This window comes from Strix uralensis, chromosome 2 (assembly GCF_047716275.1).
Source record: "Strix uralensis isolate ZFMK-TIS-50842 chromosome 2, bStrUra1, whole genome shotgun sequence".
Lineage (NCBI taxonomy): Eukaryota > Metazoa > Chordata > Aves > Strigiformes > Strigidae > Strix > Strix uralensis.
The window spans coordinates 34,191,545-34,217,758 of NC_133973.1; the positions used below are offsets into that span (position 1 = coordinate 34,191,545).

The window sequence follows — 26,214 nt, forward strand, 5'->3', positions numbered from 1 at the left end:
ATTTTCAGCTGCAGAGGAAATGCTGCATTCATCAAAATTATTCTTGGTATTCTCTTTTGCTGCTGTGTTGTAAAAGGCAAGTGGAAGCTTTGCTGTTGTTGTTTATTGAAGGAATGGATAAAAAACACTTTTGGAGAGGAAGCTTTGAATTTGGGATGAAAAATAAGCAGTTTCCTGCCTGCAGACTTGGTTTGGATTTGTGATTTCTGGGAGGGAGTGGGACTCCTGTGTTTTCATTAGTTAGCTGTTAATTGGTTATCTAATTAGTTTATTAGGTGATTATTCAATGAGCAGCTGTCCATTTCATTGATTTTGAGAGGTTCAAGAAGCCTCATCACCAGCTGGTTCCATTTGTATTAGTTAGCAAAGACTGTCAATCCCCAGTTTACTGATGTTTGAGACTTGAGCGTTTCTTTGGGTGTGGAGTCCTGGCCCAGGCAAGTTGTGGGCAGGTTCAATAAATGCTGCAGCAGCATTTATTTTGAGGGTTCACTGGAAAAACCCAAGGAGATGGTGGTAATGAGTACTCTTTGCCTGCTGGCTCTGAAGTGATTTCTCCTTCCTTGGATGTGGCTGTCCCAGTTTGCCCTGTGCATGTTCTCATGCCAGGAAAGTGAACAAGCCAGGAGGTTTCAGCTCTGTGCTTGCTTCCTGCCTGTCTAGCAAGCACGTTTAATCAAGTTGTACTTTGTGATGTGCTTTTTTGATGGGTTTTTTTTGAGGTGCTTGTAGACTGATAGGAATAAGGTGACAATTTGACTGCATGGTCATGATGTTTAGAACCCTTTAATTTGTCAGCAACTATTTTTAATACTTATCCAATCCATGAAGCTAGTTTTGTAAGTTAGTTTTGAGTATCTCAGTATATATGCTGTAGCATACAGGAGAATTTAAGCAAGAAGTTGCCAAAGTTTGCTGTCACTTGTGCGCACCAGTTGGTGAAAACAGTGTGACTTCCACCTTAAACACTATTCAGATTCAGAGATAGTTACTTTTCTACAAAAGCATGAGGATTTGAAAATTATGGCTATGGTCCTCACAGACTCTTTGGAAAGTTTTTTACTAACCACATTCAGCTTTTTCTTAGTCCTGACTCTTCTTTATTCTTCTGTGGCAGTAAGGATGTGCATGATGGGTGTCGCAGCTGCGTGTTAGGAACCAGATCTCTGGTCCTTGAAAGATTTCTCATAGAAGGGAGCTCTTCAGTGGCTTAGACTAGTCTGGGTGGTGCTAGTGGTACAACCTAGGTCTGGAGTGTTGGGGACTTGTTTGGAATATATCCTGACACCCTACTGCTACAATGGATTGTTTGGACAGTTGCAGGTATTTTTTCCAACGTTGGACTATTGCTGGCACTCCAAGGCTGGAAGCCTCCATCCTGGAGAATGTGAAAATTAACTGTGTTTGGCCTTTGCAGCAGTGACTCAACCAAAGTAGTGTTTGTCTTCTGGAAGCCACTCAGTGCCCTTTTCCTTTGACGCTGCACAGATTTCTCCCAGTTACAGAGGTGTGAAAGCTGGTTTGAAAAATGCTGATTATGCCCAGAGCAATTACACTGGAAGAACCTCTGTGGGTTCAGAGCTGCCTGCACATGTGCCATGTCAGACAGCGAGCTGTTCCCTGCGGGAAAAGCATCAGGCTCGGTATCATGTGGCAGCGGGGCGGCTTGGGTTGTGAGCTCTGGTCATTTTTTTGAGTTTGCAACACACTGAAGCCCTTCTCCTTGATGATACCACTGATTTTGTCCCTGAGCCATCCAGGGAGGCAAACAGTAACAGCAGCAGTGTGACGATGGTTTGATTTGTGTCCCTTCCGCAAGTTGCATAGAAGTGAATGGAGTACCATCATAGCAACGCATGCGGGACAACCAGATGATCAGGCCCAGTCAGCATGGGTTTATGAAAGGTAGGTCCTGCTTGACAAACCTGATCTCCTTCTATGACAGGGTGACCTGCTTTTTGGATGAGGGTAAGGCTGTGGATGTTGTCTACCTTGACTTTAGTAAGGCCTTTGACACCGTTTCCCACAGTATTCTCCTGGCAAAACTGGCTGCTCGCGGCTTGGATGGGCATATATTTCGCTGGGTAAAAAACTGGCTGGATGGCCGGGCCCAAAGAGTTGTGGTTAATGAAGTTAAATCAGGTTGGTGACCAGTCACGAGTGGTGTCCCCCAGGGCTCGGTTTTGGGGCCACTCCTGTTTAACATCTTTATTGATGATCCTAGGTCAGGGGATTGAGTGCACCCTCAGTAAGTTTGCAGATGACACCAAGTTGGGTGGGAGTGTTGATCTGCTCGAGGGTAGGGAGGCTCTGCAGAGAGACCTGGGCAGGCTGGAGCGATGGGCTAAGGCCAACTGCAGGAGTTTCAATAAGGCCAAATGCCGGGTTCTGCACTGTGGCCACAGCAACCCCCAGCAGCGCTACAGGCTTGGGGAGGAGTGGCTGGAGAGCTGCCAGTCAGAGAGGGACCTGGGGGTGTTGATTGACAGCCAGCTGAATATGAGCCAGCAGAGTGCCCAGGTGGCCAAGAAGGCCAATGGTATCCTGGCTTGCATCAGAAATAGCGTGGCCAGCAGGGACAGGGAAGTGATCTTACCCCTGTACTCGGCACTGGTGAGGCCGCACCTCGATGACTGTGTTCAGTTTTGGGCCCCTCACTACAAAAAGGACATTGAATTACTCGAGTGTGTCCAGAGAAGGGCAACGAAGCTGGTGAAGGGTCTGGAGCACAGGTCGTACGAGGAGCGGCTGAGGGAACTGGGGTTGTTTAGTCTGGAGAAGAGGAGGCTGAGGGGAGACCTCATCGCCCTCTACAACTACCTGAAAGGAGGTTGCAGAGACATGGAGATGAGCCTCTTCAACCAAGTAACAAGCGATAGGACAAGAGGTAATGGCCTCAGGTTGCGCCAGGGAAGGTTTAGGCTGGATATTAGGAAGTATTTCTTTACAGAATGGGTTGTTAGGCATTGGAATGGGCTGCCCAGGGCAGTGGTTGAATCCCCATCCCTGGAGGTGTTTAAGAGTCGGGCTGACATATCACTTAGAGATGTGGTGTAGTTGGGAACTGTCAGTGTTAGGTTAATGGTTGGACTAGGTGATCTTCAAGGTCTTTTCCAACCTTGATGATTCTGTGATTCTGAGGTGCCAAGCAGTTGAAGGAGTGATTAGCTCTGTGTTCAGGCAACCTTTTCCTTTCAAACACTTGGGGCAAGGGGATGGTGGGCTTCAGCTTGCCTTGGAATAGCAGCCATCACTTTTGGACCATTTCTGTCAGTGTCTGAAAGTTTTCCAAGCTGGTGTTAAATATGTGGGTGAATAGAAAAGCTTAAAAGAAGTTGATGAGAGAAAACAATAGGGGAGCCATACACGCAGTGTGTGGAGATGGAAACAAGGCTGAGTTAGAGAGGAGAGATTGAAAGAGCGAGCTTATTTGAGAGAAGAGATATCTTATCCAGAATTAAAATTCTTGCTTAAAATTAGTCTTGCCTTGCGAAATTTGGTAGTATAGGTGACATTCTTGAAAAGTAAGCTTCCACACTTAAATTCCAGCTTAATTCTGGTGCTGGGTTGTATGCATTATTTTTCATCCACAACCTGTTTCCATAGGGATTATGTCATACTAAACATCTTACTAGGTAGAATTACACCACAAGACCTCTTACCCAGAGGAGGCATAACCAGCTTTCTCAAGAAAGCAGTAAATTGTAACAGTCAGCTGTAATTTTAAAAGATGGGGAGGAAGAAAGAGCAAAACTTCTGCTCTTTGTGGCGATTAAAATCCTGAATACATCTAAAAATACTGTCATGCACAGGATTTCTATTTTAAACTTGTCTAAGGATGACTTGATGCAGATTTTGATTAGACTAGGCTGCGCAGTTAAGTCTGGCTTTACATTTTGCTTATCTCGGAGTCTTCTGAAGGTGGATCTCTGAGGTTGGGCAATTGCAGTCCAAACGCTTGAGGAATCAAAGGGAAAGTTTGAAAAGTTCAGAGGAAGTTCCAGGGTATCTTAAAACTGGCAGCTGATTGCTTTGAGGAGAGGAATTGATGACCTGAATTGTCAAAGTGCAACGATGCATCCCCTTCCAATGTGCTCAAGGAGATGTTTACCAGTGAAAAGTACTCACATGGCGAGAGGAGCACTGGTTTCTTGACTGTGGTTCCAGCTTGTGTATCACAAGATTGGAGAAGGCTTCTTTTCCTCTCACCTTCCCCTTTTTCTGCTCCTACTGTTATCTTTTTGTTCTCTTCATTGGAATGTCTTCTGTTTTTCATCTTAAACACAACAAATGTGGAAACAACGGAAATTCCGTGTGTGTGCGCATGCATTTCAAAAGCTAGCAAGAAAAGGTGTTTGAAAATAACTCTGTCCATGTTTGGTTTTTTTCTTTTTCCCTTTCCACTCTTGATTATTTAAGCTTAATGAATATATAAAGTAAACTTGATGAAATGTATTCACATCTAAAAGTCACAAGAGGAACAAAACTTACTTGTAGTTTCTGGTACGCTTGGTATTAGCAAGCCTCTGATAAGTACACTTTAGCTGACCAGGAGTGTTACACTGAAGTCCATATTATAATTTATTGTGATTGAGAAGAAGAGGGTAAGTTTCTAAATGGAGTTTTAAGGAAGGTGTATAATTGATTTGAAGCTGTGTCCGATTGCTACATTAACTCTTTCTAGTAATAAACCCTTGAAATGGCCCTGAATCACGGAGCATTTGGTTGCTGTTTACTTCAGATTTACAAGACACCTTTTAGAGTTCCTTTTAGAAAATACCAAATTAAGTTCAGCTAAGTTCAGTGTTGAGATTCATGTTATTTTAACTGTGACTTGGTATTTATAGGGTACTTGTATTGCTTGGTTTTTAGTTCAGTTTCTTTGATAATTTCCTGTGATCTTAAATGTTGAGTTAAAAAAAAATAATAATTGTGGTATTAGATTCTTTGAAGAAGAAAGGTAGATTTTGGAACTGAAGAGATACTAGCATCACTTTGACTTTAAAAGTTGCTTTGTTGACATCTAAATCCCTGGGTTCCATGTTCACATGAGGTGAAGTTGCTAGCTCCTTGGCTTATACACTGTTAAAATGCTAATTAAATATCTGTTTTGAGGATGGGGTGTTATTTTTAATACAGACTGACTGAGTCAATTTTGATCACTCCCCCAAACTTATTTTTGGTGACTTGCCTGCTATAACTTTCTTGCTATTTGCCAAATCTCTTTCTAGAATAGTATCACGCCTTTTTGTTCAATCAACATTTGATAGAAATACGAAATGGTTATCATGTTCAGGAGCACCTGGGTTTCTTCCATTTGTTTCTTATTCTGTATTGGGGAAATTGTACTGTTGTAGTTACAGAAACCTCTGTCCCTACCTAGCACTGCCATGTGTCCAGCTTCCCCAGACTGATCCCTCCCCACCCCTGCCCAGGTCTGAATTTCCAGGCAGGTGTCCAGAGTCCTCACATTTTTGTTGCTCAGTTTCTGGACGTCCTGATTGTGCTCATCAGTCACATGCAGGCCATTTTTAACAAGGGTGCAGCACAGCTCCCACATCTTCTGTTAGCTTGATCTACCACTTCTATCTTTATTTTGATCTCTTCTGAGGAGTACTTATCCTTCAGTAGTTGCACCCTACTTTAGGACTGCTGTTCTGTGTTGTTTATGCTTTTATAGTAATTGCAGCTTTGCATCTTGCATCGGGAGTTCAAGTTTGTTCCCATGGCAGATAAAGAACAACCCTGCCACTAGCTGTGTTGTATGCCTGGCTATGGTTTTTACTAATATTAGCATTCATTTTTTCTTTGCTGTCCATTCTTAATCTGCAGATTATTTTTTCATCTGTTTGCTGTGTCTTCTTGTGTACTAAAATAGGGTGTGACAATTAAATAACTCCAGCTTCCCCTTGTTTCTCATTGCAAAGCTCTTCTTTTTATGCCAGTGTTGATCTTGGCTAGTTCACAATGTATGTGTGGTTTTTTTATCATTTTCACTAATAAGTTTCTAATGTTTTATTATGTGGTAAATGACAGTAAGGAGATGTTTTTTTCCCCCTAGTTTTGCAGCTTTGAATTGCAGCTTTCTTCTAAACATAGATTTTGCATTATTTGATTTCTACCTCAGTAAATAATCTCAGAACCTTTTGTAACTGTTTCACAACCAAAAAAAGACATAATTTTATCCTACTATTACTACATTGAAGGGATAATCATGATGGATTTCTTTCTGTTTATAATTTAATTTTATAATGTGCCCGCTGACTTTAAATGCTTCCTGTTGAACTGAATAAATGGCCAGAAGAACTTGAGTACAGTCCTAGCCCTAAAACTAAGTATTTGGTGTCTGCTTCCTTCTCTCTCTCTAAAGACCCTTTTGGAGAAGTTTTGGTGGCTTGAGAAGGCTTCTTTTTTAGCCAGTTCTGTTTTTTCTATCCCTTTGCCTTTCTGTCCTCTCAAGCTCCCTCTGGCCAGCTAATGAGATGGAAAATTGAGCAGTGGCACAGAGTCCTTTCACATGGACATAATTCCAGCCACAGCGTTGTCCTTCCCTTTAGGACTAGGTGGGTGGCTCCTTGTTTTTTAGGAGACATCGACATTACAAAAGCTTTATTTCAAGCCCTTGCCATGTTTCTAGTCTGTCTCCAAGCTGTTCTTTGCAGCTTCATGGCTGACGAGCTCATGTCTGTTTGGCCTCTGGTAGAACAGAAGATACGTTGCCGTCAGAGTATTCCCAATTTTTGTTCTGTTTGCCTATTTTTGATACACCTTCTGGTTGCCATGTGGGTTCTGTATGACTGATAAAAGCCAAGCTATAGTTTTTACTCACGCTGGTGGTATATAACTTCCCCTCAAAAAGAGGTTGTTGGTGCTGTGTTGCAGTACTTGCTGCTTATTACCATACGTTTGTGGCATTGATCCTGGGCGCTAATTGACAGTGCACCCCTGTCCATTTCCATTTGCACAGTCTGGTGAGATGCTGAAGAAACCTGTGCCTTAAACAGCTTTCTGCTCACTTGAGTGATGATTATGTTAAGCTGACAGACTGGCCAGGAGAAAGGGAGAAGCCAGAGGTATGGAGGAAGTGCTTAGGGCATGGTGTTCAGCTGTGGTTTGTACCGCACCTGGGGCTGTGTATAACTTAATGGGAATAGTGGAGTTCTGAATAAACTGAACTGGATTCTTTGTGAAAAGGTGCTTGGTCATCTTGATGAGCGTACTTCCTGCGGCATCGGCAGCAGCTGTGTGGGGTCTCCCTGGTGGTGCAGCCACCTGGTAAATGTGGCTGCAGTGATCTCATCTGTGGAGAAAGCCAACGATACACAGAAAGTAATGTACCTCTGTTGTGATTGTTTTGCCTGGCAGATACAGGGTTGACATGCCAGTTAAGGTGTTCTGGGCAGTTTTAAGTTTAAAAAATGTGGGGGTCGAGGAGTGGGGAATTTTAATCTGTAGGCAACAGTTACTTTTTCCAGGGGCAGTTTTTCAAGGAAAGGTTCTTGGACAATCTGCGGTGACCTCCCTCCTCTTCCTTCCATGGCTTGGGCAGGTCCGTAGGGCTGTGTACCTTTCTGAGAACAAGGTGACTACTGGTGGCTGAATGATAGTGAATCCAGTTCACTAACGAAGTTCACCAAGTTCAGTAAGGGCGAAGCCAGTTGAAAGGGCTCTGGCTTGACTGTGCATACAGGAGGGGGAACCGGGCCTTACATACCAGGGCTTACACGCTCTTGCTAGCGCTTCCTGCTCTCTGGCATGGATATCCTGGCATCGGCTTCCATTTTCTCCTTTTCTCTCCCCCATCTTTGCTTCCCCACATCTGTGGTACTGGAATTAGTGCTGGCTGTTCAGGAAAAAATGTTGTGGCTACTGGGTTGGGAGCCAGGCAATACCATTTCCTATGTACTCAACGGGTCTGGCTCGGAGGCAAACCAAGGAACCTGTGTCTGTGGATATTATGGTTAGCAAAGGCTAGCCTATATATAGTTTGGTTGATGGCTTTAGGCAAGCTATGATAAACCATGATCTTTTTTGGAGAGGAAGAATGAGAGGGATTACAGTGACAAGCTTTCAAAACCAACAATTAGTTTATGTTTTCAGAGTATGTCCACAAGTGGGGAGGTTGCAAAAACGTGTAATATTTTACAATCCTTAATGTAGAAATCTGTGGCTTTCTCTTCTTGTTCTTTTTGTTTTGTTTTGCTTTTAAATACATGGGACTTGATCTTAGGCTTCATTGTGTTTAGAAACTGCACATCATGTTGGACATGCAGCCACTCAGGGAATGTGCTGATCTGTTGGCATGTATAAAAGAGACAAAAAGCTTATGTGTCATTTGAGGGTATGAGGGATGTAGAGGAATAAGCTTACCCAATAACATTTAACTTAAATCTGCATGGTTGTTAAGGACAGTATGTCATACAACTCCACCACTGGACATACAGCTGTTCGTCTAAAGGTCTCGATTAATTAAGATCTCTTTTGAACAGAGCTCTGTTTATTGATCAGTATTTTTTATGCAAGTGGGAGACAAGTAGCAACAGTAAACATAACAGTATTTTTATTCATTGACCTGACAGATTTCTCTTGCGATAATTGTGTGAGCACCGTGGAGGCTTCTGCAACCTAACCACACCCAGCAGGCACAGTGGGAGAAGAATTGAATGGCAGATCCTATTGCTTTCCAAGAACGTATTTTCAAGCCTAGGATTGGAAGCCCTACAGGTGTGCTGCTGTGCACAAAATATTAAAGCTGTTAGATTAGCTGCCTTTTCTCTCCTAAAACTGCTCATTTCCCTTACTAGTGTGGGTAAGTAAAATCCTAACGGTCAGTGTCAGATTCTTCTTTAAAAGGCAAAAGCTTCTAGATAGTAATGCGTACCTTGGTGCCTGCTTTGCAAACTCAGTTGTTTTTATCTTCTTTCTGGAAGCCAGATTTCTGGTATGGTTCCTACAGCATTAGACTGTGGATATCACTAGCAGCTCTGTTACCGGAGTTTTTGGCTTGTCTGTATTAGGCTGCTGCTTCACAACAAATGAGGGTGTCTCACCAGTAGCTCCTGATCTAGATGGGTTTGAGTGCTGAGATCCTGTATTGATGGAAAGTAGCATAAAGCCTGTCTAGAGTTTGGGCCAGCTTCTCTTGCCTTTGTGCCATGTAAGTCGAGCTAAAACAGCCACGAGGAACTTGGGTAGAAATTCTTCATGGGAAAAGTCGTAAGAAACGAGCCTTTGCTCCCCTTTCTCCCCTTGTGTTTTGGCATTTGTGGAGTGTGAAGAACAGTGTCAAGTAAAGTGGAGCTGCTACCTTTCTTTGGCTGTTACTGATGTTTCTCCAATAGCAGAAGTTTGAAAGAATACTTTCCACTATGGCAAAACAACATGTGAGTGTGATGAAGAGTAAGAGATTTTGTTCTATGCTCAATCCTAGTTGCTGGCATTATTGTGATCTCCTTACTTGGCTTTTCTTGATTCTGTTCCTCACCTTCAGTCCTGTCAGCTCAGCCAACAGATTTCACAGTCACTCTTCCCACTCCTTGAGTACTGCTCAAAGTACTGAGAGAGTAACATGCTATAGCTGCTGCTTCTGAGTTCTTCTCCGATAGTATTTGCTTTTCCTTCTCCTTGGGTTTGTGGAGAGAGAGAGGACTGCATGTGACTGCTTGGTGGTAGTTGTCAGACATATTAGAAGATGAAAAGTAATGCAAAATGTGAGCACATAGAGAAGACTGAGAATCCAGTCTTGGAAGAAAATCCTTGTGTTGGTGGGATACTCTCTAGTACTTGAAACTAGTATGCAGAAGTATTTGAGAGACAAGAGACAGATTTAAAAGGGGGAATGAAAGTATTAACATGGTCAGCATCATCAGCTGTAGCATCGACATGCGAGTGCCTACATGATTTTACAGAATTTGTTTTATGCTATTTCTGTAGCAAAGGGCTGTATAGTTGCGGTCTGCCTGTCCATCTGTCAGTCTCTCCTTCATAAGTTTTGAACACACTGGCTTTGTTCCAGATAAGCTTGAACGAGTTTTGGAAATCTCAGAAATTCAGACTCCTGTTAACATTTGTGGGAATGTCTTGTTTTGTGGCAAGAGGCCAAAAAGAGTTGTAGGGAGACCCACTTAGTTCTGCAAACGTTTTGGGGAAGGAGGTCTTAAGCATGAAAGGTGCTTGCTTGAAAAATCTAATGAGTGATGATGGAAGCAGTCATCCCAAGTCAACTGAAAAAATAGTGTTATTCCTGGTTTTGAGCTAAAATATGATTTAAAGTAATATAGTATAATCTGTAAAATCTATTAATCCCTTCATCTTAACTTTTCACGCTGTGACAAGAGATACCTTTAGTATTTGTCTGTTGTGAGAAACAATACTTTTAATGAGAAACAATAGTTTTCATGCATTGAAGAATTTTGGCAAGGTAGCAATGTTTCTTCATGTGTGAACATACTTGTCTGGTCCTTGTAATTGTTTTACAACACAATCTAAACATATGTTGAAAAAAAAGTCCAGGCATTTTTGCTGACCTGACCTGTTTAGGCTCTTTGTGTTGAAAATAAATTTCCCGGACAGTTTGTGCACTGGAGAGAGGGGGATAAAATTTCTGATTGATGGTGAGGGGCAGTAGGTGTGATCCTGTGATTGACTCTTGTCTGCCACAGGGTCATTAGCCCATGGAAACAAGAAAACATTTCAGGCCGTCTGTACTTCAGGTCTTTCAAAGGGCAGTCAAATATTGCAAAACATCATATGTTGAACATCTCTGCTCTGCATTTGGAGGCTCTTTCATACCACCTTGCGTCCTCAGGAAGATGAAAGAGAAATTTCACACGCAGGATCATGGGCTGCACCACATGCTATGAGATTCTGGTAACACTTTTTTCCGCCAATTTCCATTAAGGGAATCTCTGCCTTAGACTTAGGAAACTAACTTTCAGTCAACTTATAATAAGGTGATTGAAGGCTTAGGTTTTCTTCTGACTGAGAAGGGACAGTGAAATTATTATGATGGTCTGATTTAACAAAATCTGAATAAAGCTGAAAATCAGCTCTTTCATTATGTTTCCATTTACAGCTGTTGCCATCTCACTGGACAAGTAGACTTGGGAATATCTCAAGGAATGCAGAAGAAAGCTGTACAGTTTGGTTTGTGTTCAGTTGGACATCCATTTAGTTTCCTTTCTCTGTAGGAGATCTGTTTCTTAAAATACTTCTTGTTGCTGAGAGGGTATAAGTTTGCAGTTGTTTCCAAAACATTCTAATTTGAACTTTATTAACATTTTCATAGATATTGTTGAGTGTCATTACCAAAATGATTCAGCACTCTAAAGAGCCCTGATATGCAGTGAGCAAGAAAATGTTGCATCTGTTTTACCTACTGTTTTTTGGCTGCCTGTCCCTCAAAGTTGTTTTTCTAAGGAGTGAAATCTCTGCATGTTAGACTAATTACTGCATGTCAGTTCCTTAACTCTTAAAAAGGCTTGGATGTTGGCTTTGCAAAAGTAATGAGATGTGCAGTGATTTAGCCAAGGTCTAGATATCTATTATGCAGGTGCAGTTGAAATAACAATATAAAATGAATGTGGGGTTAATTGTTTTCTCTGTAGCAAGCCACAAAGTAGTGTTCTCCCCACGCTGTTCACTTTAAATGTTGTGGTGAACAACATTAATGAGCATCGATGATTCAGGGACCTTAAAACTGTTGCCAATTCATAATTGCTCTTTGCCATGTATATTTACTTACACTTGTGGAAGGGTCAGCCAAAGTAGTACCAGGTGAGTTAAATCGATTAACTATTTCCTTTTTCCCATTGTTGGGGCCTGACTTCAAAATTGGTGGAAACTTTGCAGTTGCCATAATTCAGAGGAATTGGCTGTTTGTTCTTAAAAATTTTCTTCCTTAGGAGGAGATCTGCTTCTACTTCCACTTTACCCTCTCGGGTTACAGAACGGTCTCTTCCAGCGCTGAGCTGTGCAAGTACAGGTATCCCTTCTAATCGCATAATAAGAAGAACCAATTGTGTACATTTCCCTCTCTTTTTTTTTTTCCTTTTAAAGCCTGAGACTGCAGCTGTCCTGAAGCGCACTGTTGAGGCTCTTATGGAGAGAGGAGCCGTTGTGAGGAACCTAGAAAACCTGGGAGAAAGGTCTCTACCTTACAAAATCTCCAAGCACAATGAACGCCACAGAAGAGGAGGGTATGCATGATGTGTTTTTCTTTAAAATCCTTTAAGTGCTCATTTAAATTTTACATAAGTAACTCCCATTGTCTGGTCTTCCTTGTGCTTTTTGGGAGTACACCTGTAATGTCTGTGATCTCAGTAAGGTGTTGTGTGTCTGTTTGTGCATGCGAGTGTTCTGCTTCAAGTGTTTTGTGTCTTTTATTCTGTGTGGTGTCAGCTTTTTGTTAGTGTTTAGTCATCGTGTTATAAGTAGTCTGAGTCCAGGCCTGCAGCACTACTTTCTCCAACATACACAATGTTATTTTGTTATGTTATTTTTACATAACTACTTTCCAAGCCAGTCAGGCTGTTTCCTGATAAAAGTCGTACTAAATACGACTGGTTGCTAATTGACAGGATTGATTCTTATTCTATAGTGCATCTGAACTAAATGTTAATTACCATGTGCACCTGCTAAGACTTCCTTGTGTTTCTGATACAGTTTTTTTTAAGGATGTTAATGATGACCATGTGGTTTACAGGAAGAACGATCAATATAAATGAAGTGAACTGGCATCTCGGATCCTGGGCTTCCCCCGCAGTGCAGGGGGACGGTGCTGTGGATCGCACCCCCTGCTCGCTTATGCCGGTGTGTTGTTGATCGTTGAGGCTACCTCCGAAATGGATGCTGGCTTTCACAAGGATTGAGAAATGTTGCTAGGCAACCCGCACTGTGCTGGGGCTGGCTGTGGTAATCAAAATAACAATTAGCGACATGCTCCTCCTAATCCCTGTAATGCAACTCTTCATAATTGGACGGTTGGCCAACCCACCTACCTACCGTCTTCCTTGAGGGGTGCTTGGCACTGGAGAAGGTGAGGTGACTCCAGAGGTGCACCTTTTATGAAGCCCTTCTTGGATCATCTTCCCAGGGGTGATTCACGGTTTCACTCCCTCTTCTGAGGACCTCTTCATTCTCCTGCGAAGTGGGAGTGGTGACAGCTGCCAGTTAAAGCAGACTGACACAAAGGGTAGGGAGGAAATCTCCACCATGTGCCTGTTACTTAACCAAAAGCAATGGCATTGTGGCCATGACTGTCTTGCACTCCTGCTCTGTGGTGTCGTTCAAAACATGGCTTGATCCTGCCAGTTTTGCATTTTAGAGTGAAGTCTTGTTGCCTACACATAGGAGCTAATCAAAGCATTGTCTCAAGACACAATTGCTAATTACCTCATCCTGTTGGACTAGAAGGATTTTATAAACATTAAAGTCTTTTCTGATGGCTTTAGCAGAACAAGGAGCTGGTGTTACTCTCCTTGTACAGGTGGGCAGCTAAGGCAGAGGGACTAAATTCCACTAATTTTCCATGCTGAAGTTGAGACTTTTAGCTTCTAGATTTTTTTTCTAGAGTACTTGGCACTCTCTGACATTTCACCACTTCGGATGACAGTTTCTGCTTGGCTTGGGTGGCAGTACTTCTACAGATTGGGCCTTGGGTTCTTCCGCAGGGAAACCAGGGCAGAAAACGGTAACCAGCATCACAAGAACTCTGTAGCAGAGATGAATAGAAGCCATTTCTCCCCGGGGATTTTTCAGACATGTGAACTAACTTATTTACTGTAGCAGATTACCTACTTAATAAGCAGGATGAGGCGACCCGTAGACTATAACCCTCTTATTTGCAGAGTCTTCAGAGCAGACAAATTTTGTGTTTTGAATGAGGCAAGGTTTTAGCAGCAAATCATTGTGATTGTGTCTTGAAACACAGGCAGGAAACCATCAGATTTATGTTGCCATTGCTGTTCCTCCCCCTCCTCCCAGTTCAAGTGTCTCTAAATATTTAGCAGTCATTCTCCTTGCCCTGGATTTGGATCCTCTGTATTTGAATACAACAGTTCCCTCCCCTAAATTGCTTGGCTTCTTGAAAGGGAGAAGTGATTGAGAGGGGGTACTTCAGGAAATAGTTGTTTTGTGTGCTTTTAATTGGAGAACTCAAATTCAGGAGACATGAGATATTACAAGGGAAAACAGCAGGCAGTTTCAGTACCTGGTAATGTGGGAGAATTGTATTTCTGTAGATTTTGTTGAAGAGATTGCTGTTCAGTGTATGGGTGTGCTGGACTCCTGGTATACCATCCAATATTTTATATGGTTTGGAGAATAAGTTACCTGGGGTATTAAACGTGATCTAGGAATAGGAAGTGAAAAGTCAGTTCTTGATCCACCTTATAAAACCAGTCAGTTCTACTTTACAGCATCTGTAAAAAGTAATCATTTTTTTTAACAGGACAAAGTTAAAAAGAAAAAAAAGGCCTTTCAAGATACCTCACTAAGCTGAAAATACACCTGTACTTACTAGAAAATCCTAAGGTCTTTTCTCCTTTGTAGCCATTTTTTAATTCTGTCTATGTTCCCTTTCTTAGCAAGTTGGTGTAGAATAGTCTATTAAGTAGTACAGAGTGTGTCACCTTTTCCTTAGTCTGGGCTTTTTCTGAAGTAACTGAGAGGGCTTCTGTGAGATTGCAAGTGATACCGTGTTCTGTGGTGGGGAGAGCATTGAATCTTTCAAAGCTTTTCATTTTGTGTTTTTTTTGTTTGATTTTTAATTTTTTTAAAATTTAAATTTTATTTTTTTTAGTTTTGTGATTCTTAGCAGAGCTTCAGCTAGTTTATTTTCCTGTAGTGGTAGATGGTTGGAGACTTAGGAAGTACATTGAAGCTAATACTTCTTGGACATTCATATAATTTGCCAGCCTGAAAATTAATGGAACACCATATTCTCAACAATAAATTGTATGAAAATTAGTGCAATACAATAATGCTGTTCTGTACATCATTTGGTTCATCTAATATGTGATACTATGTTATAGTAGTTACTTTGTCAAAAAAGTTACCTAGAAACAGAAAATAAATACTCATTTTCCAAACATAAAAATTAATTGGAAGTGCAGAGAGAGAAGCTGTGAAGTGAAGATATATAGGAATGAAAGAGTGAGTTATATGAGGGAGGACACAAATAAGGACAGACATAATAAGAAATGTAGAAATGAATTAGTGGTGTACAGAAGCTGGACTGGGAGGTTTTTTCCCCTGTATTCAGTAGCAGAATTTAGCAACATTCATAACACAATACAATGTTACAAATAAAATATATGTTTTTTTCCTTTTAAACATAGTCTGCGGTTAAACTGAAGATATTTTTTAATTTGGGTGTGCAGAGAATATTGTTGAAACATGGAATGAAGTTATAAAAATCTTGATGGCCAGTGGTTCACTGGTGTGCAATGCCACACCTCCGTTTTCTTCAGCTGAAGATGTCTCTCATAGTGCTTAAACATGTCATTACTTAAAAAAATGAAACCATGTGGGATGCATGCAATATAAAAGCGCTCTACCACAGGTCTAAATCAGATTTAAAATCTCAAAGAAAAACTCTGGTAATGGTAATAGACTGTATGCTGTTTGGATATTGCTTTTTGCTCTGAGATGTGGGGTGACCAGTGTTGGAGGTGCCCCTGGAAGAGGAAGGCAGTGCTCCCCTCAGGTGCCCCAGTGCTGAGGCCTGGGACATGTTGGCGTTGGAATGGGCTGCCCAGGGAGGTGGTGGAGTCCCCATCCCTGGAGGTGTTTAAGAGTCAGGTTGACCCAGCACTGAGGGATATGGTGGAGTTGAGAATGGTCAGTGTGAGGTTAATGGTTGGACTGGATGATATGCAAGGTCTTTTCCAACCCAGATGATTCTGTGATTCTGTGATTCTGTGAATAGTTGTATCATGGGTCACAGCTTAATAGCCTGTCTCTTAGAGACAGCTCTTGTCCTAGTGACCGCTGCACAAACCTGTCACTCAGAATGGCATGGGATCCCCCCACCTGTGTGGGGTGTTTGCCTGAAAAACAAAACAAACCAAAAATCTTCCTCATCAGCATAGTGAGCCTAGCTTTGCTGCCTTGTAAAACTCCCAGTGCTACTCGGACTGTACCTCTTAACCTAAAATCAAGGGCCATCAGTAGGGGAGCACCAGGTATTTGCAGGCCAAATGAGACATGCTCTGTGGCATGCCTAGCAGTTATCCTTCTTCCAGGCTTTTACTGTATGTTTTTTTTCATTTAGTTAATTCCATTTTTAACTGCAATTCAAGTCTTTATACACATACACAGCATATCATAAAACTGAGTGATTGACAGTGAAAGGACACACAAGTGCGATGCGCACAGAAAAGCTACTGCTGGACTTAGCCAGGTTTTGGTAATGTCTTTAGTAAACAGTAAAGAATTCAACTGGAAAACACATATTCTTAAGTCAATAGGGAGGATAATTGTCTCCTTAATAAAGTGCTTTTTCCCCCTCTGAGTTCCAAGTGCTTTGGCATCATCTGTCTCAGATATACTGCATTACAGGCACATTACAAATTTAAGAATATCCAGGAGACTTTACAGAGAATGAGAATTCTACTGCCAATTGATCTGTAAAGCTGAGATTTTTCAAAGACTGCCATAGGGGATTGTGGCCCACAGCTGTCGCTAGAATGAGCAGTTTTACTCTCTGAGGCAGCTTTGAAGAGCTCAGATCATATGTATAATTGACTTGTTTCTTCTCAGGAAATTATATTCACTGAACAGGTGGTGCATGTGCATTGAGGGTACATTAAAACAAATTTAGGTCTTTCTCTTAAATGCATCTCTTTTGGCAGAAAACACCCTCCTTTTTTAGAGACCTAATATTGACAGCTTTTGCATTTCAGTAATTATGAAAATAGTATGTTTCAGGAACTGTGTGGATATGTCTGAAGAATCAAAACTTAAATCACTGCTTTACTGATATTTTAAACTGAAGTTGAATTAGCTACTAATTCACATTTATGGTATTAATTGCCATAGCAGGACATTAATATTTAATTTTTAAAATATTTAAGAGCATGATTCAAGTAACATCTCACAAAATTGTAACAAATACTATTCTCCTTATAGATTAATAAAATGTGACAAGGACACATTGTTTCCAGTGTGGGTTAAGTATGTAAATTTAGTTGCGGCATCGAGGCCGAGTGACTTGCCCATGGCCACAGTGTCTCTGAAAAAACAGTGGAAGAATGTAAATAAGGATTACCAACTTTATCTCCTAATGGGCAATAGATTTGTGCCAAGTTTTACTAGCCACTACTTGTTTATAATTTTTAATGAGTTGTATTTAAATGGCTTTTAACACGATGCTTTTTTTTTTTTAATACTGTATTATATGTATCAGGGGCTACTTATTTCTGGAACAAACAAAAGTGAACTGATTTAAATAAGGTGTGTAGTAGTATTTGAATTCAAGGAATGTTAAACTCTGGATTTGTTTGCCGTTTAAGATGGTACAGAAGCACTGAATCCCTCAAAGCAGCTTTCAAATAAAGGGTCCAGACTGGGGCTGGGTGATGACACTGCAGAGCCATTGCACATATTTGGTCAGTACTAAACTGAAGAATATTGCAACTGCTTGTAAAATGATAGATCCCAGTAGCACAGTCTGTGGGTTTGCACTTTGCGGCATACCTGTTTTCTTTGGCCTTGCCAGGCTATGCCTTAATCATATGCTTGTGATGCTTAATGCTTCAGGGCATCAGATAAAGGAGTTGGTTTGGGGGATGTGGTTGGTATGTAAGGTATTTTTACTTTAGGGGAGATGGTACAAGGCTGGCTGCGAAACAGATCTTTAAAAAAACAAGATTCAGACACTCCTTTGGGAAGGTAATGGCTCAAACTTTTTGCAGACCAGGAATCTATTAAACTGGAAGGAGCTATGACAAGGGCTTTGGGGAGAAGTGAGTGGCCAGGTGTAACTGAGTTTTGAATACTGGGTGTCATGCTGTCCAATAAAGATTTGTTGTTGCTTCCCCAGTGTTGCTTCCATTCTTATTTTTGTAACCTCTGTTGTAGAAAAGATGATATACATCATCCTGGTCAGTGCTTATATTTAGTACAGCTTTGTAAATTGGTAGAGCACTGTGGCCTTTCCCTTCTACTTTTTTTTTTGTGTAGATGTGTGCTTTCCTCTATTAAATCTACCTGTAGTACAATAATGTTTTTAGACCTTTCTCCCCACATTTTTATTTCATTTCCTTTATTTGTGAGTTCTCCAGCTAAACGGTGCGTAATTCTGATTATTCATAACAATTTCCATGTTCTATTTGCCAGTTTTTCATTGTCTTGTTGTTTTTTTCCCTTTCAAATTTGATTTTGAAAAGATGGCAATTTTCTTTTGTTATTTGCTTGCTTGTCTCTTAATCTTTTTGTTTTGCTGTTCACTCCCAGTTATCTCATCAGCCCACTTGTTCTCTGAAATAGCAAACTCAGGTCTTACTGAGTTGGTTCTTGCTGAATTGTATTTTGGGAGCTTATCTTAACACATGGATGGGGAATTTTCTGTAAGAGGTGTGCAGGGACCCTGGGTGATTGCTAGGGTCCACTGAGGAGCACAGGATATATACCAATAGCATCTAATAGGATCAGGAGTTAGAAAATGCAGGTTGCCGTTTTAGTTGCGCTGTGGACTTGTTTGTGTGATGGGGGAAAATGGCGAGGCAAGGAGGTCATTTCCCAGGGACGCAGCATGGAGAGCTCAGCTTGGCTTCTACGCCCCGCAGTACTGTGATTACCCGCCAGGAGCTGGAACACCAAGCTTCAGTACCAGCTTCCCCTCTGCTGTGACGGGGAAGGCTTGGAGGCTGTCCTGGCCTTCCCACAAATCACTCCCACCTCCTCTGGGTGGTTTAGGGTCTGAAGCAGTTAGTCCTCCTGCAGGAACACCTTGTGTTTTGCCTTTGTTATGTGGTGTGTGGCGTAACGTTGCTTAGCCAAAGTGGGAGCTCACGAAAGGGGGCATGACTCTCTCGTTTCTTGGTGCCTCCGTGGCCTAATACACAAGGAATAGATAGTTATTAAGAGGAGTATTTCAGTAATTGAGCATCATGTTGTTTAAGGCATTTGAATGTTTTGGAAACGTATCTATGTAAATTATGTTACATGTTCAAACTTTACCTCTTTCCATAAAGTATCTGAGCTTAGGAACTGTACTTACACAACATATTTTTAAACAAGCAGCTTGTGGCAAAATAATACTCCATGTGGACAAGAGATGCTGAAGTGTCTTCCAATAACGTATGCTGTCTGGATACAGTTTTATTTACTTTATTTGTAAGAGTAAAATAATAGTTGCCCATCAGAATTGTTTTCTGCAGTGTTTATGAGTTTTAACAGCCCTTCTCTTCTCCCCACCCCCTAGTAAAATACAAACTATTGCATAGGTAAAGGACTTCATCATGCAGATAAATGTACCGACATGTTTAGCTTCACACAGGTAGACTTTCTTGATGATTTCCATGACTATTGAAGACCAAAGAGGAGGAAAGAAAAACAGATGAAAGGGGTTGCAAGCTTTCCTTTCTTAATACCACTAAACTAAATGTATAGCTAGTGCACAACTTGTGGTGTTTGTTTCTGTTCAGATTTTAGAACATCTTGATCTGTTTCAGCAAAAAGGAATTTGGGGTCTGTAATGCACTTGAATGAGAACAAAACCAGTTTGAATATTTGAGTATTGTGCACATTTGTAGTATTTTCTGCTAAATTGATTGTCTTCTTCCACTAGATGGGGCTTTCTTCATTGATGAGTTGAACCATCACTTTTCCTTCAAATGCTTTTGTCCACATGCACATACATGTAAGTGTGGATGTGCCTCAAGTATCAGAGCCCTGAAATGCTTTTTTTCCCCTCTACCTTACCTGTGGGAGTGCAATTTGCAGTTTTGGTGCTTGTCAGAAATGGCACTGTGCAATAGTTTGTGGCGTTGAGGCACCAGTATAATTTTCTGATGCACTAAGTTATGTAGCATCCTTGTGCAAACACATTGATTACATGTCATGGTTGCTCTCAAATAGTGGGCTTGGTGGAATGGGAATCAGTCACCATTTTGGGTTTTTTTTAAGCTGTAAATCATACAGAAGGCGGAGAAGTGACACAAGCAGAATTAATACTTGCTGTGTAACTTCAGCGCTGATGATAACAACTTTGCAAACTTCTCAAATGCTGCCCGGTGAGCATGACTTCTCAAATACTCCAAATAGGTCAGGCTGGTTTCTCTTTTGCAGTGTAACAGTATTTTATTTTATTTGTCTGCAACGCTGCAAAATGTCTTTCCATTATTTAATTAGCTCAATAACATGCATCTACGTATAGAATTTGGCAGATGAAATTTCTGAAGACTGTGGATGGTAAAATGTATTTTTCCCCAAAGTACTTACTTTCTCATTATGGATTGTTTGCGTCATTGCTGTGGCGCAGTCTAGTTACTAAGGTACCAGCTTTTGGCTTTGATCTGGTACTTCCCCGTTGCTGTCCTTGTGATTTTCAAGAGACTTCCATCTATTCCATATGTATTTTTTAAAAGCTAAAAGTAACACGTGTACTAGGCCTTCCAGCTACAAAATTATAATTCTTCTGAGCATGAACTTGCGTGGCTGCCCTGCTGAGGAAGGGTAGCTACCACAAGAGTTCAGAAGAAAGCAAACCACCTCTCTTCAGAGCAATGCAGTGGTCCCAAAGATGAAGTGAACATGCAGGTAGCAAAAAAATTTCATTTATATAGGATTACCTTAATCAGAGTGAATGTCCAGCTGCTCTCACACGAGTGCCACAGCTTGCTTTCCTCCAGGTGGTTTCCTGTTTCACTGTTCAATGCTTCACCTCGTCAGAACATTTTCTTTCCTTTGTATCTTCCACCTCCCCACTAGGGAAGCTTACATACACTTACTGCCACTATGTAAAGGAGAAATTTAAGCTTACAGACATTTTTTGGGCACAACTATGGGACCAGACAGCCTCTTCCAAGTCCACCATACCTGTGCTTTTCCCCTGGCTCCTCAGGCTGATAGACTTGTATTCTAGGAGGATTTAAAAGTGAGTTTTGATCCAGGTGCTTTTCAGGGTTCTTTCAAGTCCTAGAACTGTCCATTTGAAAGCAAAATATTTGAGTATCCTTAGGACTCAAGGTTCAAACAATTTCTGGCTTGCATATGTTAAAAAGGATAAACGAAACCTGTCTTTTTTTCTGTCCTTTTTTTTTCTCTCTCATATGAAAAGGCATGTGCTCCTTTAATTGAGATCATACAATATTTTAAATTTTTTTTCAGTTATGCATTGTTTTAATATGTTTCAATCTGCTCTCCTGTATTTAAATCATCCTTCTATTTACAGTCAAGCAGGATGACAAAAATAACTGTGGTCTCATAGTGAATCAGTGGAATTTTCCTGCATTTCTCCCCTGATGACTCGACCGACTCCTAGAGAGCCTAAATGCTTTTGCATTTTTGCTTGCAAGAATGAGGTGTTTTCCCTCCTGCATTCCTGTATTTTTCCCTGTCTTTAAGTCTCACTGGGATTTGCTTTTGTTTACTACACAAACAGTAGCTACAGCATTGTGTATCAGGTCATAGATCACTGCCTGAAACTAAGATTGCTGCATGCCTTATTGAGAGTCAGTTAAAAAAACCCATGGCCTCATGACAGCTGATTTAAATGTGTATATTTGGGGGGAAGGGGTTCCAGAACTCCTCAGGGATTGTGTTGTCAATTGTGTTTGGTTATTGCTTTTGCAGCCATTAGTTTCTTCTCTTTCTTTAATGAAGAAATAATATTTTTTTTACACTGGGCCTCTTTTGCTTCTCTCTTTTTTGGCACAGGATAGCAATCGTTGCTTGTTAACGTTGAAGAGTGGTGGTTGTTTTTAAAAACTCACATTGTCCCCGATTACTGCAGTTTTGTATCCTCAGATAAAATACCTATTCTGCGAGGAGTCATAAAGATATGCTGTAACAGCTCATCCTCCCATCCCCCACTTCTCCTTCAGTTATCAACAGTGCGTCAGTGGAAATTTCCACCCTTTGCTAATGTGAGAGAAAGCACAAAGTTGCAAAGCAGCCTTTGGAGAAAAAAACCCCACTACTGCCGTTTTAGGAACACAATGAAAAGCAGCATACGATTTGCAAGCAGAAATGAAATTAAATTCTCGAGAAACGGTGGGACTAAAATGGTGCGGCAAAGAGCATGAATTGCATTACGAATGAATGCTCTTGCTAAGGGAAGGGGGCATGAGGGTGGTGGTGGATCCCTATCCTCCTTTCTGTTAGTTGCAACTGTGAGAGGATTTGGAAGGCTTCTTCCCAAGGAGAAGAGTTAAGTGTCATCTGTTAAATTTACCAGTGACTTTTAATGGCTTTAACAGAAAATATGATTTTCCCTTGTTTAAGGGGTGTGCATCCTTCCGATGTTGCTGTGCAGTATTTCTAATGAATTGTCCAACCTTAAAAATTATCTCTCTCCCTAAACTTTTAACCAGGTGGCATCTCTTAATTCTGGAGACCAGAAAATGGTAGGAAGTTCAGTTTTTCGAAATATGTTAGGCCAAATCCTGTTCCCCATTGAAGTCTGTGAGGATGTGTGAGGAGGACTGAGCTCACCAGAGTTCCTCCGAATCCTTCTTGAGGCAAGTTATTCCTGTAGCTCTCAGTAGCCCTGCTGCAGTCAGAGGAGCAGCACCTTTGCGGACGTGACCTGGCACTGGTCCCTTGGCTTCAGTGATACTCGGCCACAGCCCGCACCAGCTGGGCATGTGTTCTGGAGGACTCGTTGCTTCAGTATGGGCCACAGGGAGATTTTTTTCCATCAGACCGCTCACATACAAGAATTCAGTGCTTCAATCTGATATTTCTGAAAAAGTCTTCAGAGACGAATTGTGGCTATTAACGTAGATGCCTGCGTAAGAGCTTCAGGATTAGGATGTCTGGCTAAGGAGAAGCATCTTTGCCATGTTTTCCATGGGTGGATTCCACCCCTGTGCAGTAATCCACCACATGCTGCTGAGTCATTTCTGGCCCGACGGGTCTCCTCTGTGTGTAGTATTTTTATGTAACACATTTCGTTGGATGAAAATGAACTCCATGCAGCGTGAAGAACACAAGTGTTTCTGTTGTTCATGACCACATCTCCTGTGTTTCCTGTTCAGACTCCCAGTTCAACTTCTGGTCTTGGGGACTTAGCCTCCAAGATTACCTTTATGAAGATGGACTGTGATGCTCATGCTGACTTAGTTAATAATCTATACCTCTTGCAGAGCAAAGTCCTCTCTGTTAGGTACAGTTTTTAAATCAAACTGGGATGCTTGATCCAGCTTGGATAATAGGACTTCAGTTGAGGGATATCACTTTCAGGTTATACCGATGCTTCATGGGGAGGTGTCCTTGAGTGGACTAGAAGGAAAGGAGAGCTTTAGTAAGAGGATGTGTAAAGATGGAAATGAAATAGCTAGGTGGGAAGTGCTGTGCTGTACACTTAGTCTTTAAATTACTGATAGTCTTGGAAACAAGGTGAATGGTTAGTTCTCTTCAGGAGGATTTCTGAGACATTTGCAGTGTCTTTTTACTGTACTGTAGTTAGTGCCATGCCAAATGCAGACAAAGTGATTACAAAGTGTTCTGGTTACAGCTCTGTTGACAATGCTGGTTCATTCACAGCGTTTCAAGGGAGGAGGGGTGGCCAGTGATATGGCTTACCCATTTTTGCATTAGTATGATGGCTGGCACTACATCACTCATAACTTGCAGGAAAAGCATACATAATGTTGCTAACGAATTTAAGGTACATCTTGCGTTAAGAGACGGGATCTGAATTTGCATGTCTGAGATATGAAGTTAGTGCACTGTGTGTAGTTTTGTCCCTTGTCTGAAGTGGGGCTCATGAAGTGCAGTAGACATCTTTGCCTTCAGGTGTACTGAAGTTCTAAAAGCCTCTTGCAAAATTATAGCTGAGCTCATGAAGAAGGTGCAGTTCTTCAGCAAAGGAGTTTATTGCAGAAGTAACCTTGGTGGCATAAGATATTAATGGGGATCAACGTTCTCCTTCCCGTAGATAGGCGATCAGCTTTTTCTTTATAGCTGTCAAAGACAGCTGTGTGGTGGACATGAAGTGCTTACCTGGAGCAGTGTGTTTTATATGTGCTGTGCATGTGTTGAAGTAAGACCTTTCCAGTCCCGCCAAGGTCAGCACAACCGTATGCTTGTCAGCTGCCAACGGCGCAAGTGGGCATTCCCTGTACGTGGCTTCAGCTCCCACCCTCAGATTGAAAATTTAAGCCATGTTCACACCGGAGATGTGCCTAATTTGGGATAAGTCCATCTCCTTGGGTTTCTTTTGCTGTATTTTTAAAATTTCCACTCAGCTCTGAAGCAGAACTTTAAAGGAAGAAGTGTGCCTATGCGTATATAAGCTTGAGATGTTTCAAACTGGCTTTTGTTCCTCAAAGAAATAATGCCGTGAATTCAAAGGAGGAGGATGCATGTTGTAACTGAAATGAATGTGCCACCCTACTTTTTTTTTTTAACACTATTCAAATCAAGGTGTGGAAATGGATGGAATAGGTACAAGAAGAGTAAGCTCTCTTTAATCTCCTTGGGTAAGCAGTGATGTACAACAAAGAAAAGTTCAGGCTGAGCCTGCTTCACTTGAACTTTTCTTAATTGAAATCAAGGTAATACTGAGCTTTTATTTCAAACCATTCTGGTACCAAAATGTAAGAAAAAATGATACAGTTTCATTTAAGAAATCCCACAGTTACTTGAATTAAAGTTGATACAGTACAGGTATTTTTTTTTTATTGTGTGTATGTTTCTCATTGCAGGTATTTTTTGATAGACTTAGAGGGCCCACCTTCGATTGTATCGACCATGATGGATCATTTAGGACGTGATATTGATGTAATTAGACGTGGTTTTATAAAACATCCTGTATCAAAGACAGAAGAATGCAGTGGCATAATCCCAGTCAACTATCAAGATAAACTAATTGTGAAGAAGAAGTGAATATTCCAAATAGCATGTTTGAAAGCTTTAAAAAATTTTTTTATTCTTGCTTTGGAAAACAATTGTGATAACTAACGTCCATCAAAAAGAATCAGTTTTGGCCATATTATGTGTGTGGTATAGTACACTATCTTGAGTTATTGTAACATTTGAGGTTTCTTTTTGTTTAAAATAATTTGAATAGACTTAAATCTGTATGCTTAACTTGATATCTGACAACTCTGAAAATTGATTTTCTTTTCTCTTGGAGCGTTATGTTGATAATGAAGATTTATCCATCATCAGAATGCTAAAAATAGCATTCTTTTCCAAAGACAGATTACTTCAAAATATGTATATTTACATAAGAGATTAAGAAATCTACAGTGTAAATATAGCAGTATAGGATGTGATTTGTTGGAGGTGGGGTTTTTGCTTGGTTTTGGAAAAAGGTAATAAAAGCGTGATTAAAAATAAAGCTTGACTCATTTTTTAAAAGCAGAAAAGGTACGAGAAAAAATAACCTACACTGCTAAAAGACACGTCATACTTCTTCCTTTAAGGTATTAAAACTCTGTTCAAAGTACAGGTAAAAAATTATTCTCTATAGAAGAGGCCAGAAACTTCCAGGTGGCAGGTTAGAGAAAAACCATGCTTATATGTGAACAGAAGAATAAAAGATGCTTTGTTTTACCATCAGTTAGACCCAGGTGGACATTTCAAACTGAGAAGAATGTGAGGACAAAGGTGTTAACGTATGTTTTGTTTCTTTTGCTCCTGTGAAAACCACAGAAAATGCGGTGCACATGAAAGACGACATTAATGTCGTATGGCCTCCTGCGGGTTGGACATAAATTCAGTAGTTTCTAGAGGATCTCCGTATTTCCCCCATGCTCCTGAAGGAATGCACTAGCCACTTTTCCTTCTGAAGGAGTGTGTGTGTTGTATAGTTACTTCTGTAGAAGAAAGTAAGTTGACCGTGGTTGACATACGTTGTTATGCAGAGAGGATAGTCTTTACACGAATGAGCTTCATGCAGAAGCTGCCTCCTCCAACACTCCAGTGTCATGCGTTGCCAAAGGGAAGGCCAGTGCAGAGGCCATGGTCAGATTCCCAGAGACCTGTGACAGGTCTTGTTGGTGTGACTACTCTCCAGTGTGCTATTTCATCATGAGTTTT

The 26,214-nt window shown here is 41.1% G+C and overlaps 1 protein-coding gene across 2 annotated transcripts in view; it reads left to right on the forward strand.

Moving 5' to 3' along the window:
* Positions 1-25,513, forward strand: part of MRPS6 (mitochondrial ribosomal protein S6) — a 49,294-nt gene extending 23,781 nt beyond the window's left edge. Inside the window, exons 1-3 of one of the 2 annotated variants that reach the window (XM_074858276.1) lie at positions 9,284-9,383; positions 12,058-12,197; positions 24,876-25,513. In XM_074858276.1, coding sequence (XP_074714377.1) covers positions 9,369-9,383; positions 12,058-12,197; positions 24,876-25,056 — 336 coding nt within the window. In that variant the 5' untranslated portion in view covers positions 9,284-9,368 and the 3' untranslated portion in view covers positions 25,057-25,513. Of the gene's footprint in view, positions 1-9,283; positions 9,384-12,057; positions 12,198-24,875 lie in introns of those variants that run through there. The other variant, XM_074858275.1, reaches the window with a different exon arrangement.
* The last annotated feature ends 701 nt before the right edge of the window (positions 25,514-26,214 follow it).